This window comes from Vidua chalybeata, chromosome 20 (assembly GCF_026979565.1).
Source record: "Vidua chalybeata isolate OUT-0048 chromosome 20, bVidCha1 merged haplotype, whole genome shotgun sequence".
NCBI lineage: Eukaryota > Metazoa > Chordata > Aves > Passeriformes > Viduidae > Vidua > Vidua chalybeata.
The window spans coordinates 552,557-565,530 of NC_071549.1; the positions used below are offsets into that span (position 1 = coordinate 552,557).

The 12,974-nt window shown below is 53.7% G+C and overlaps 1 protein-coding gene across 1 annotated transcript in view; it reads right to left on the reverse strand.

The window, feature by feature from the left end:
- The window catches only part of RNF43 (ring finger protein 43), a 58,480-nt gene that overhangs the window by 8,066 nt on the left and 37,440 nt on the right, over positions 1-12,974 (reverse strand). Inside the window, exons 2-8 of the mRNA XM_053961204.1 lie at positions 11,012-11,134; positions 6,608-6,682; positions 5,140-5,271; positions 4,529-4,630; positions 3,685-3,840; positions 3,083-3,185; positions 1,085-2,608 (exon numbers count right to left, since the gene is read on the reverse strand). Of these exons, the coding sequence (XP_053817179.1) occupies positions 1,085-2,608; positions 3,083-3,185; positions 3,685-3,840; positions 4,529-4,630; positions 5,140-5,271; positions 6,608-6,682; positions 11,012-11,134 (2,215 nt within the window). The remainder of the gene's footprint in view (positions 1-1,084; positions 2,609-3,082; positions 3,186-3,684; positions 3,841-4,528; positions 4,631-5,139; positions 5,272-6,607; positions 6,683-11,011; positions 11,135-12,974) is intronic.

Consider the following 12,974-nt stretch of genomic DNA (forward strand, 5'->3'; position numbering starts at 1 on the left):
CAGCATCCCTCCAGGCCTTGGAAGAACCTCCCTATCACCTATCTGCAGTGTCAGGCACTTCTGCACCTGGGAAAAATATCTGTTCCTGGGAGTCTGGGAGGCCAGAATGCTGCAGAAAGCCAGGACCATGCCCATCCAGCCTCCCCTGCCCCGCTGCCTCCACAGCACCGGGAGCCTGGGCGTGGGGTGGGACTGGATAGACAAGCACTGGGAGGAAGTTATTATCTCTGTGGCACAATGGGCACAGTGAGTCACAAGTTTATGGCCAGTGTTTTAACAGAAATTAGACAGCCAGATCTGTGTTTGGTACCTAAATCAAAAGGATTTGCCCGAGGACCTGCAATGAGTCAGTGGCAGGGCGAGGAATGGAGCCAGGCTCTGCTCCCAGCCAGCATCTGTCCCTGCTGACTCGCAGGTTGCTGCCTTCAGAGGACCTGAGAGAGCAAGACCTGGGAGCTAAACTCAGGTTCTTTCAAAGACACTCGTCTCAAAGGCATTTCCCTCTCTTTGTGAGAGAGTGCAGCAGTTAGGCAGAGGGCCAAACTTTAATTACATCTGATTTCCAAAAGACTCTAAAAAGCAACTCCCACGCAACAGAGGCAGGTGAGAAATGAGGGATGTGCAAATCAAGCAACTCAATTAGTCTATTCTACTACCCCGGGCCACACACACTTCCTTTCTCACTGATTCCAGTTAGCTGGGCTTGGCTAAAACAACTGGAGCCCAAAAAGCCTTAATGATAACAACTCTGCCAGTAAGACACCCAAGACTGCTGCAAAGACACTGAAAAAAGTGGCCCCACTCCTTCCTTTGGGAGATATTCCAACTGCTAGAGATGTTTAATTAAAATTAGCCACCTTATTTCTCAGTTGTAGTACTTCAGGGTTTGGTGCACTCTTTAACACACTTGTTCATCTTTCAGGCCACCACCCTCACAGGTGAGCTCTGGAATGCTCCTGCAGTCAGTGCTCCTGTAGGAAAACCCATCAGGAAGGGACCAGGTGTCCTGGCAGCTGGAGTTCCTTCAGCAAACTCCCTCCTCATTCACCTGCTTGCTGCCAGGAAAGGCAAAGGCCAGACTTACCCTGACCACCCTGCTGAGATGGGCAGTGAAGACGGACACTCAGACTGTGTCTGGGGGTGCATGTCCCTGAGAAATCTGCAGGAACTGAGTGGTTTCTCTCCTGTCCTGACAACCCTTCCTCCTGCTTCCTCAGCTCGGAGCTGGACTGTGGCACTAAACATTTCCAGAGCGGCCGGGAGCTGCTGGGCAGGGGAGCGCTTGGGATCAGGGGCTGGGCTTCGGGAGAGCAGCGGTAGCCAGTGGGATGGCCGGGAGGAAAGTGAGTGTGGCAGGCTCCGGGCTCGGCCGAGTCCTTGGGCAGGAGAGCGGGGTCGGGCTCCAGGTGACACTTTCTTTTCCTTCGGTGATGCCTGCTCTGTAAGCTGTGTCTGGGGGGCAGTGGGACAGGTGCTGTGCCAGCTGCTCCCAATTGTCTGTTGGCATCTACACTGAAGTCCAGCCTGTTTGAAGAAGTGGAGGGGGCGTGAGGGGGCTCCTGGCCTTCCTGGGGACAGGCTGGCTGGCCTGCTGGAGCTGCCTCCTGCAGCACGGCACTGCTTTCCAGAGGCTGCTGAGAGTGATGGCTTTTCGCAGTCCTCTTTTGTGTCCGAGCACTGTGGAAGGCAACCTTGGCCCCAGAATACCGGGATTTGCGCTGCCTGGGCCCCTGACCGGCCCGCCCAGGGGAACACTCTGTGTCCTGCCTGTAGTGGTGGTGCTGGTGGTGGTGGTAGTGGATGTGGCTGAGCACCTGCGGCTTGGCCGGAGCAGCCCCCCCGGGCACCATCAGGTCCAAGGACCGGGGCCGCCTCTCCCTGGGCGGCCGCAGATGCTCCTGGCCGTGGTCTGTGGTGGGGCCCTCGGAGCTGCAGTACACGAAGGGATCATAGTCGCTGCTGAGGGAGCTGCGGAATGTGGAGCAGCTGCCGTGGATGCCCTGCAGGCTGACGTCCGTGCAGTTCAACATGGAGTCACTGGAGGAGCCGTGGCAGGGCCCCGAGCTGGAGTCACTGCCCGGCCCGTCGGCCAGGTACCCGCTGTGCTCCGTGAGATAGCTCTCTCCAGAGCCACTGCTGTTGTGCTGGTGCCCGTGGCCAAGCCCTCGGCGCAGGGTGGGCACACGGTGCTGCTTCTGTGCCACGACTGCCTTGGGTGCCAGACAGGGAGGCTGAGGCTGAAGGGGACATGTCCTGTGAGGTGCCAGCGCCTGCCCGCATGCAGAGGGGTTGGGGTGCTGCTGCCCCATCAAGCCTGGGGCCAGCGGGGCCACGTGGCCACAGGCCAGCAGGGAGGTGGCTGGTCTGTAGGGCATGTAGTGGATGGTGCCAAAATCCAGCTGGGAGAGCTCTGGAGAGTGGAAGAAGGGGTTGCTGTGGGCTGGCTCTGGGGGAAAGTTCCTGAGGTTCCTCTGAGGATATGCTTGGGGGAGGTGGTAAAGGGCATGTCCTGGATGCTGGCGGAAAAGGTGGAGTCGCCGCCCAGGCTCCATTTCCTGAGGGACCAGCCTGGAGCTGGCAGCCATGGCCTGGTCCCCCGAGTCTCTGGCTGTGGAGAAAGAAGGGAGTATACAGCACACATCCCACAGCCCAGAAGGGAGTATCCAGCATGTCCCACAGCCCAGCTGCAGCAACCCCAGCACTGATGCTCCACTGCCCTCCCACCGTGGCCCCACGTCCCACCCATACTCTGCAACTCCTCGCTGCCACCACCAAACTAACCTGATGGTCCTGCACACCCTTCCTGCTGCCATGACCCCCAGATCCCACCTTCCCTTCCCCACAGGTCCCAGGACTGGAATCCCTCCTCTTGGTGCAGGTCCCAGCCCAAGCCCAGCACCTCGCTGTACCCTGGTGGGCTTACAGGCAAGGGACTCCTCTCTGTGCACACAGTCCCCTGTCCACTCTGTGCACATGGACACGAGGACCTGCTGATCCATCTCCCAAGAGTAACTGGAGCTCCTGTGCACAATCTTGCACCCAACCCTGTCCTCAACCAGGAAATGCTGTGTCTGAGCCCTACCAAGAATATTGAACATGCAAAGTGGACATGTGTGGTGTTGCTGCAGCCAAGGGTCAACACATTCCCGATGGAACTCGTGGGAGCACGAGATGATCCGCAGTTCCTAGAAAGAAGTGGAGAGGAGGAGGATGAGCAAGGAGAACCATTTTTCAAGACCTGGATGGGTCCTTCTTGATGGAAGTGAGCTTTGAAGGACAGACAGATGTCTAACAGTGAGGGATCTGCAGCCCAATTGTGCATGGAGGAGGCTGTGGAGCACCTCTGGTCCTGCTCTGTGAACATCCAGAGTGGTGCAAGCCCTTGGGAATAGGGAGATTTCAGGCTGGGTGCTCTGAAGCAGCAAACCCAATTTTACCCTATTTCAGCATGGGCATTTTACCCCACAGCCACAGCTGGAGACCTGCCTGGAGACATGACTTCAGCAGAGGCTTTATAGCCCAGGGGCAGGCACACCTCCGTGGATGCAGTCCCTTTCCAGCACTCAGGAGTTCAGAAGGAAGCATCTCACAGGCCTCTGGCTCCTGCCATGCTCAGCTCCCACTGCTGACGCCCCCACCTGCGAAGCCAGAGCCATGAGTGCAGCAGTCCTGCCCAAACCCTACCTGGCCCTCGCTGAACTCCTCGAGGCAGATGGCACAGACCGGGGCGGAGCTGCAGCTGCTGGTTGAGTCCCAGCGCGGGGCCGGCCGTGCCCGGGGCTGGTAGCGCCGTGTGGCCAGTTGCCCGATGGCCTGCAGGGTCTGCTGCTGCACCGAGTCCTGCAGAGACAGACGGGCCTTGAGGAGAGGTTCAGCCTTACTCTGCCCTCCCATATTCAAAATGGCATTATCAGAAATTATCAGACGATAACCTATCTGCAGAGGTGACTTTCTGTCTAAGCTGACTCCACCAGAGTCGGCTTTGTCACCAGCAGGAGAAATCTGGCCCTAGACATTCAAATCACTCAGCAGTGCTGAATTTTTGATCCCTAAAGGACTGTCTCTCTATAGGACAAATGAGATAGTCTCAAATATGGAAGTACATCTGACTCTGGGAAGATGATTATTTAATTTGTTAATTTCTATTAAGAATACTAAATCACACAATCACAGAATTGAGGAATGCCTTTGATTAGAAGGGACTTTAAAGCTCATCTTATTCCACTCTCCTGCCATGGGCAGGGACATCTTCCACTACCCCAGGTTGCTCCAAGTCCCATCCAACCTGGCCTTGGACACTTCCAGGGTTCCAGGGGCAGCCACAGCTGCTCTGGGCACCCTGTGCCAGGGCCTCACCATCCTCACAGGGAAGAATTTCTTCCCACATCAAATCTAAATCTCTCCTCTTAGTTTAAAACTATTCTCCCTGTCCTTTCACTATCTGCCATTTCCCCTCCCAAAAGGAGTCTGTTCCTGCTTTTCCTGTATTCCTGTTTGCTCAGACACATCTGGTGTATGAGATCCCTACCTGAGTCCTGTTCAGCTGGCACTTTGTGCGGACAACAAAAATCAAAATGATGACAACCACAGTGCTGACCACTGTGAGAAGAATCCACACGTCGTAGTCTGGCTGTTGGATAAAACGGGACAGAAATTACTCTTGTGTGGAAATTACTCTTGGTGGGAGTTAGAGGCTAGGGGAATCTCCATCTCTTCTGGACCATCAGTCTTGGGAAATATCATCCTTGGCCAAGCTCCACCTCTTTGTTCTTTACAGGTAAAAGAAAAAATGGTTCGCTCTTTTCTGCACATCCATACAAGAATAGAGTATCTCTGTCTTGCAGCATCTCAGCTCCCTTGAGACCATGGTCTAAGGCAGCACATGATGAGAAAATCAAGGCTTGGTCTTACTTGAAGACAGAGAATCCCCTTGCCTCACTCATGATGTTAAAGCAAAAAAAAAAAAACTAAGCTGAAAGTGCTTTTGAGCCTTTACTTGCAGCAAGTCTGAATGCTAAAGACAACTCCTGCAACAGGCTGTGATCTCCATCCCTGAGGAGGAAAGCTCAGCCTCTCTGGGAAAGGCTAGCAGGCTGGGAGGGAGGATACAGGAGGCAGTGGGAATCACGTGTCTCTCACCCAAGCTGGTGGCTCCTTGACCTCTATCTTCACGTGGGCCTCTCTGTTCTTGTTCACAACGCCCATGAGGAGCTCAGCGTCATGGCCCCTGATTAGGACCACAGGCTGGCTCAGGCCTCTGGGCTTCCTCAGCTGCAAAGAAACAAACAGAGTGAGGGCTGATCCAGAACAGCCTGAAACAAGGACGATCCCAGCCCCCCAGACACGTCCGTTCCTCATGATGCTTCTTGCAACACTTCGGGGACTGACTGCTCCCTCAAGTTTACATGATCCCTCTATAATGAATCAGATGTAAACTTCTCTTTTATCAATTTTCCAGCATGGATTTCTTAATTTTCCCTGCTGGTGACTCCTCATGCTTGGTGTCTCTTGAGCTTCTTTCAAGCCCCTGTGCAAAAGCTCTTGGTCCCTCCTCTTCCCTGTGAAAGTGCCAACAGCACTGCCAAGTGCTGCCTTCACCACAGAAACGCTTCCTCTGCTCTGGACCCATCCAGTTCCCCTGCTCCCTAAGGACATTCTGCTTTCTGTTTGTCACACCGGGAGTCTTCCACTGTGATCCAGGCAGCATAGCACAGGCTGGCTCAGCAAGTGTCCGAGCCTGCTCTCCTCCAGACTGACTTGGATCAGGGTGGCCATCAGACCCAGTAACCCCTTCCCGTACCCTGGGGGAATCCAGAGGTCAGTGGACAGGGATGGAGATGTGAATGGAGGTGCAGATGGTCAAGAAAACCATGGAGGCAAGGCCGAAGGCTTTGAGTTGTTGATAGGATCTGATGCTCTTGGCTTTTGTGTACCAAATGGGAAAGCTGGAAAAGTGGGATCCAAGGCTCGGGGTAGGGATCAGAGACTGGGATCTGAGCAACCTCAGCATCACCTCATGGACCTGCTTTTGCTGCTGTGTTTCTCTGGCACAAGAAATTAAGATGTAAGTGCATGAAAGAGCCACGAGGGATGGATCCAGCAAGGAATCCAAAGCTTGGATGAGGTCAGGCACCAGCTCCCCTGTCTGTTCCCTACCTAAAACGGGATGTTTTTCATATCCCTGGATTATCTGGATGGGGAATTGATTCCCTTCCAGAGATGACAACAGTGCTGGGGAAAGGGACCCTTGGAGGCGTCCTAACCAAGGTTAAACCTGCATGAACAGCAAAGCAGGTTGGCTTGGAAACTTGAGAAATCACCTTTCCTGAGGTACACTGGGCTGTCTGGACTATGTGGGATGGGGAAATTTATGACTTCCCAAGAGGAAGCATCCAGCTCCTCACAGAAGAGTTTGATTGACCAGACAGTGTCTTTTAAGAGCATGGATATGCCATGGAAACTGTCTGTGTAGGATAAGAGCGAACAGTCAACACCAGCAGCATCCTCCTGGGACCTCCCACTGGTGGCTGGGGGTCCTGCCCTGAGCACATTTCGGGATGGGACAGGAGCACTGTGTTTTAGCTGAGGGTATCACTGGGGTCTGTACCTGATCAGCAGCACTTTCATCATCGGTGATGTCAAAAAGGATCGCACGGGCTCCACGCTCCCCTGCCAACTTTGCCTGTCCAAAACAACAGAACTTCAGTGGACATTTTGTACTGTACCCTGTGTCCACACCTGCCATCGGATCCATGTCTGCCTTCTGGGCTCTTCCCAGGAGAAAGAAGCACCTGTTTGGACTGAGGAAACCGTTCCTCCCTCAGTTCCTGACTTGTGTTGGGGCTGCAGTGCCTGCACTTGCCAGAGCCCTGCGGCTCATGGGTGGTTTCTTCCTAAAGTTGTGGAGGTGAACTACTTGGTGGCATCGCAGTCACAGCAACACATAGACCTAACCATTCCCCAGCTGTCTGCGTGCCAGCTGCTCCCTTGTTTCAGAGCTGGATTTGCTGGGGAGGGATGTGCAGCCCCGTTAGCCCTGCTGACCTCTAGGACAGCAGAAACTCCCACAGGTCCCCTGTCACCTGGCAGCACCAGGGCTATCAGAGGGCCTGATTCCCACTCACGCTGCTCTCCCTGCTTCCCCCTGCTCATTGGGCAGAAGCCCACGTGGAGCCAGGGCTGCAGGTCTGCTCTAGAATTAGCTCGATAGCTTTCCCAGAGGGAAGGGACAGCTCAGAGACCCACCCAGCCGAGCGCACATGCCACCCCGATGAGGTAACCAGCCAGGAGCTCGCGAGTCACCCACCTCCTCCCAGGCAGCCCCTGGAGCCCTCCGGGTGGGCAGAGGCAGCCCCGGGAGATGGAAGGAGAGCTGGGCCGGGCCGGGGCAGCTCAGGCGGAGCCCTTTGATCCGCGGTCCCCAGTGCCGAGCAAACAGGAGCAGCACTGCCAAAGCCGGCTGGGGCCGTGGGGCACCGGCTCCATCCCTATTCCTGGGTCACCTCGGCGAGGAGCAGTGGGGCCCTGGTCTGGGTACAGGGATGGGAATGGAGCCGCAGATGGTTGGCAACAGGCAGAGGTGGAGGCTCTGAGCTGCTGATGGGATTTAACACTCATAGAGAAGCTGGAAAAGTGGGATCAAGGCTCGGGACTAGGATCAGAGACTGGGGTCCTGCCTGAGATTGAAGGAACCCCAGTGTTTGCCAGCACTTTCAGGGGAAGAGGACTTTCAGGGAGTGAATTCCATCTGATAGTCAGGCTTTGATGAACAACAAACAGCTCTACAATGATTTTACCCTGCTAAAGACACTGACTATGGGGCAATGAACAACTGAGACTGGACAAGTGACCTTTCCCAATATCCTTCTGACTCCTGTTGCAAAGGATACAACTTGTGGTGACCAGGGGCAGGGCCCAGGGAACGGCTGGAGCTGTGCCAGGGAGGTTTAGGGTGGATTTCAGGGAAAGGTTCTTCCCCCAGAGGGTGGTGGGCAGTGCCCAGGCTCCCCAGGGAATGGGCACAGTCTCGAGGCTGCCAGAGCTCCAGGAGAGTTTGGACACTGCTGCCAGGGATGCCCAGGGTGGGATTGTTGGGGTGTCTGTGCAGGGCCAGGGCCTGGACTGGATGATCCTTGGGGTTCCTTTCCAACTCAAGATATTCTGTAATCCAGTTCAAGCCTTTCACAATTTGCTTGATACAGTAATTTTCTCAGCATTAGCTGTCTTTGCGCTGTATCTCTTCAGCCACATGGCACAGCTGAATTCCCTCTTTTAGGACTGAAACACTTCTGGTGCAAATAGGTATTTACAGGATGATTTTGGAGGTCTCAGCAGTCTGACAACCAGGCTTGCAATCACTGGTTCACTCAGAATTAATAAAAAATAAGCCCCCTAAGAAATTTACAAATTATGATCAGAAAGAACAATGAATCACTTTGAATTTATTCCAGAGGTCCTTTCCATGCCTTCCTCTCCTCTAATACTTTTCCTGCGGTTTTCGCTTTGGAAGCTGAAGCAGTGACAGAATTTAGGAAGCAGGGAAGTGCCTCAGGTGGCTGGTGGAGTTCTCCTCGTGCTGGGCTGGCCAGGGCTGTCCATGTGCAGGGCTTGGCTGGGTGACAGCTCAAGCAGAGCTTGTGATAACACTGCACATGGCTATTTTTATCATCATTGATACAGCCCTGCAATTCCACATACAAAGCTCTGCCCCAAGACACACTTGCCAGGAAAACAAGGTTCCAGCTCCAGTCAGCACCAGCCACATCCCACAGCTACACCCCTGCTCCAGAGGAGGAGTGTGGTCCTGGGAGTTTGAGGAAGAGACCTCAGCATCCCTGCCCATGGCAGAGACTTAGGATGCGATGATCTTTTAAGGTCCCTTCCAGTCCCAACCCTTTTGTGATTCTCTGATCTGTAGGATATTAGAGGAGGGAGCTTGGCAGAGGCTTCAGGAGGATGGAGAAGCAGACAGGGAGGAATTGCAGGGGATGGAGGATCCATGATGCAAGGCAGGGCCCAGGGATGTCGCCAGCTTAAGGAGCATCTGCTCTATTCCGTGGCTGAACTACTCCTGTTTATGGGAGAAGAACTGTGAGCCTCCCTTGGTGAGATTTTAGAGTAGGAACACCTGCAGGACTGCAACTGCTGTCATGCACAGCTGGATGTCAAAATCCAGTGCTGGACCTGGCTCTGGTAACAGAGTAGTGATGACTGATGGCCAGTGAACTCAGTCTACCAGGTGAACTGAGGGTTTGTTTGCTTTGGGGGGTTTAGGAGTCCTGGAGAAGGGATCCAGGTGGATGAGCAGAATGCAGCAATGCACCATGTCGTGTCCCTCCCATGCCAACCTTCCTCAGCTGATCCTTGGACTCGGTAACACACTGGTACTTGCCAGTGCTGTGATCTGAGTCTCAAAGATGAAGGACAAAACTAGTGAAACAGAATCCCAGAATGGTTTGGGCTGCAAGGGACCTTAAAGCTCATCTCATTCCACCCCCTGTTATGGCCAGGGACACCTTCCACTAGACCAGATTGCTCTAAGCTCCATCCAACATGGCCTAAGTTTTGAAACCTTTTAACATTCTGAAATGGAAGATGGGCCTTTGCAGCTGCTTCGTCCTCCTGCTCATGATCCTCCACAGCAGCTGCACTAACCAAACATCCTGGGGCATCCTGGCACCACCAGCATGTGATGGGCATGTCTGGATGGACATGGGAGAGCTGGAGGCACCTGCCCAGCCCTTTTTCTTGTGTCTTGTGTCACAAGCTGCCCAGGTGGGCCCAGGCCATTTTCCAGGTGTAAGGGAAACGGTCAGCAGGTTGACAGCTCCATCACACTGGCTCATGCCAACATGTGGTACCAGCTCCAGAGCAGCAGCATCCCAAATTTGGGCTGGGCAACCCAGGAAGGGATAGGTACTGCTGCCTGTCTGCCTGTGCAGCCAGGGGGAACCAGCCCTGGGATGGCAAATCCACCATGGCATCACATCCCTTTCCTTACTTTTGATGCCACAGCCTCCATGAAAAAACCCTGCTGTGAAGGAGCAAAAACTGGGTACAAGTTTTGCCTGCTTTCTTCAGCTGAGCTGCAGGGAACATGGAAAAGGACCCTATCTCCGTCCCCACCACATCACCACCACCAGGAAGACGGCAACAGGGTGCCTTCATCAGGGTGCCAGGTGATTTCATCACCTGAAGGCAATCCAGGTAAAGCCAAGAGGAGCTGAACAAGGGGGTTTTCATGCTTGTACAACACTTGCACAAGCATGAAAATAGCCCCACATTTGGTAGAGAGACAATCAAAAGAAAAAATCAATGTCATCCTTATCCATGCAACTTAATCAGAATCACAAAGACTTTAAGGCTTAAAATGACCCTTGTTTCTACCTGACTTCCTTATTACCAGAGAATTGGACCACTGACCTCAGCTTTTGGCACAGGAAGTGCTGTTTCACTGAGGTGCCTGATCCAAAGACCTCTGAGATCTCCCAGGGCATGAACTGTTAGCAAGTCATGACCCACCACTAGTTCAGCTGGTCTGCATTTATCTCACTGCTCAGCACTGACTCTTCCCGTGCCTCATCCAGTGAAGTATTGCAGCATTATTTTTGGAAACAGAGCCACAGAAGATGTTTTCTGTGTCCATGTTTTCCCATAGACCAGAGAACATAGAGAAACACAAATCACACAGAGCAAGAAGCAACATGAGGCTGTAAAACAGGAGGGGCACAAGGCTACTGGGCAGCAAAGAGTGTGGGATGTTGGGTAAGGTCTGACCATCCCAGAGCTGCCAGTCAGACAGTCCAAAAGGTCAAGGGATGGGTGTTTGGGATGGCTGGCACAGCATCTCTCCCAAAGGACCCCTTCTGCCAAGGACCATGCTCTGTCCTTGTCCTTTTCTCTCCTTCTCAACAGCTCTTTCCTACCTTGCTGCCTCCTCCTCTCCTTTTCTTTGCTGCACCACGGGTTTCACTTCCCAGGCTGATGCTATTTCAGGCATTTTTGCACTTACTTTGTTGGCCAGGGACAGGCAGGGGTTGGGATCCCGATCCGGCTGTTCCAGCTTGACGATGGTGATGAATCCCGATTCCGTGTGTTCATCCTCGCTGGTGTTGCACAGGGATAGTGGGTGGGACTGTGGGACAAAAGCAAGGGGAAACTCAGATCCTGGGGCTCAGCACTGCAAAGGGGGCTCAACCCCACCCTGCAACTCTCTGGACCTGCCCAGAGGTGTAGGACCCCCTGTTGCTGGGTGTCACCCTAACACTGCTACATCCCATGGCCCTGCCCGAGCCAGTGAGGCTTTGAATGACACAAAAGAACAGCCACTGCCCAAGCTGGGTGTCACCCCAGCCACTGCAACCACCACCCAGAGCCTGGCTGGACTCTGGAGCCGGAGACAACAGTTTATGGCCTCCAGCTGCGCCCCACTGACCCCTCTGCACTGGGCTTCCCAGGAAGTTGGCTGGCAGACAATCCCCTCAATCCTAGGGTTATACCCATTAGAAAAGGGCCAGGAATGCTGCTGGCAGTCACAGGGAGGCTTTTTGCTGCCCGTGCAGTGATACAACCCAGCACCAATCCCACATCCACAAGCACCCAGCACTGCAGAGTTGGGAGGCACCACAAAGCCACAGAGCTGCTTTTGGTAGCACCAAGTCTTGGGCATCAAAACAAAAACAGATCTAATAAAACCATGAAAGTAAATTAAAATTATCAAATCCTAGGATGATAGCATGGAGACCAACGAGTTCAAATGCCTAGTGCAAATGTCCGTGGCTGTGAGTTTGCACCCAACTCCTAATCATGTCTGGAACTGCTTAAAACCAAAGTAAAAGCTGAAATACTTCATATTTCACTGAAATTTGTAATATTTTAAAGTAAAAGTTTGTGTCCTTTTGTCAAAACACTGGTATAGTGGAAGGTGTCCCTGCCCATAGCAGTGGGGACAACTGGATGATCCTTAAGGTCCCTTCCAACCCAAACCATTCTGGGATGCTAGAAGTTAGATTTCAGAGTACAGGATATCAGATAGAGTGCAATTGTACCAAGCCAAGCACCACAAACTCTAGAAATCCAGGTTTTCAGGGAAGCAATTGATCTGTTATAGCTTGGAGCAGACAGGGAAGCTCCCCAAAAGCCCCTGCTCCCTTGGAGCACTGAGCTGCTGCCTTGACCAACACCGACACAGCATCCAAGTACCCATGATCCGCTGGATTCACCCAGAATGGCATCGCTTTGTGCTCTGCTTGCCTGGCTGGGAGCTGGGGTTAAGATGTGATCATGGCTTTGGGTTAATATGTGCTTGTCACAGCCACAAAAAAAAACACCAAACAGGAAATGCGGAGTGTGTCTCAGGATAGCTCCAACAACTCAGAGGGACCCCACCCGAGCCTTCCCTGGGCTGCTCCTGGAGGCTGGGGGAGCTGGGAAGGACCTTGGAGCTGTGTCCGACCCTGGCTGTGACACTCACGGGGCAGCGATAGTCCTGTGTGCTGAGCTTGGAGCAGCCTCTCTGTGACCAGGATTGCTGGGGCTGATCCCAGCATTAGGGTGGGCAGGCCCTGGCACAGGCTGCTCAGAGAAGCTGTGCCTGCCCCTGGATCCCAGGAAGTGTCCAAGGCCAGGCTGGATGGGACTTGGAGAGACCTGGGACAGTGGATGTTGTCCCTGCCCATGGCAGGGGGTGGAACAAGATGAGCTTTAACGTCTGTTCCAACCCAGGCCATTCCATGATTAATGATGAACACCAGGAATATGAGCAATGGGCCAAGCTGCTGCACTTCCAAATGTGTATGGGGAGCATATGGAAAATGCTGGCAGCTGCTCTGGAGCAAGACCCAGATGATAAATCTGGAGAAGACCTGCTGGTACCTGCACCTGAGACCCTTCCCACACGGGCAGCTGTCCATGGAGCTGAGGCAGAGTAGTGGACCCTCATTATTCTGTGCTGGGTCCCTCACAGACATGGATTA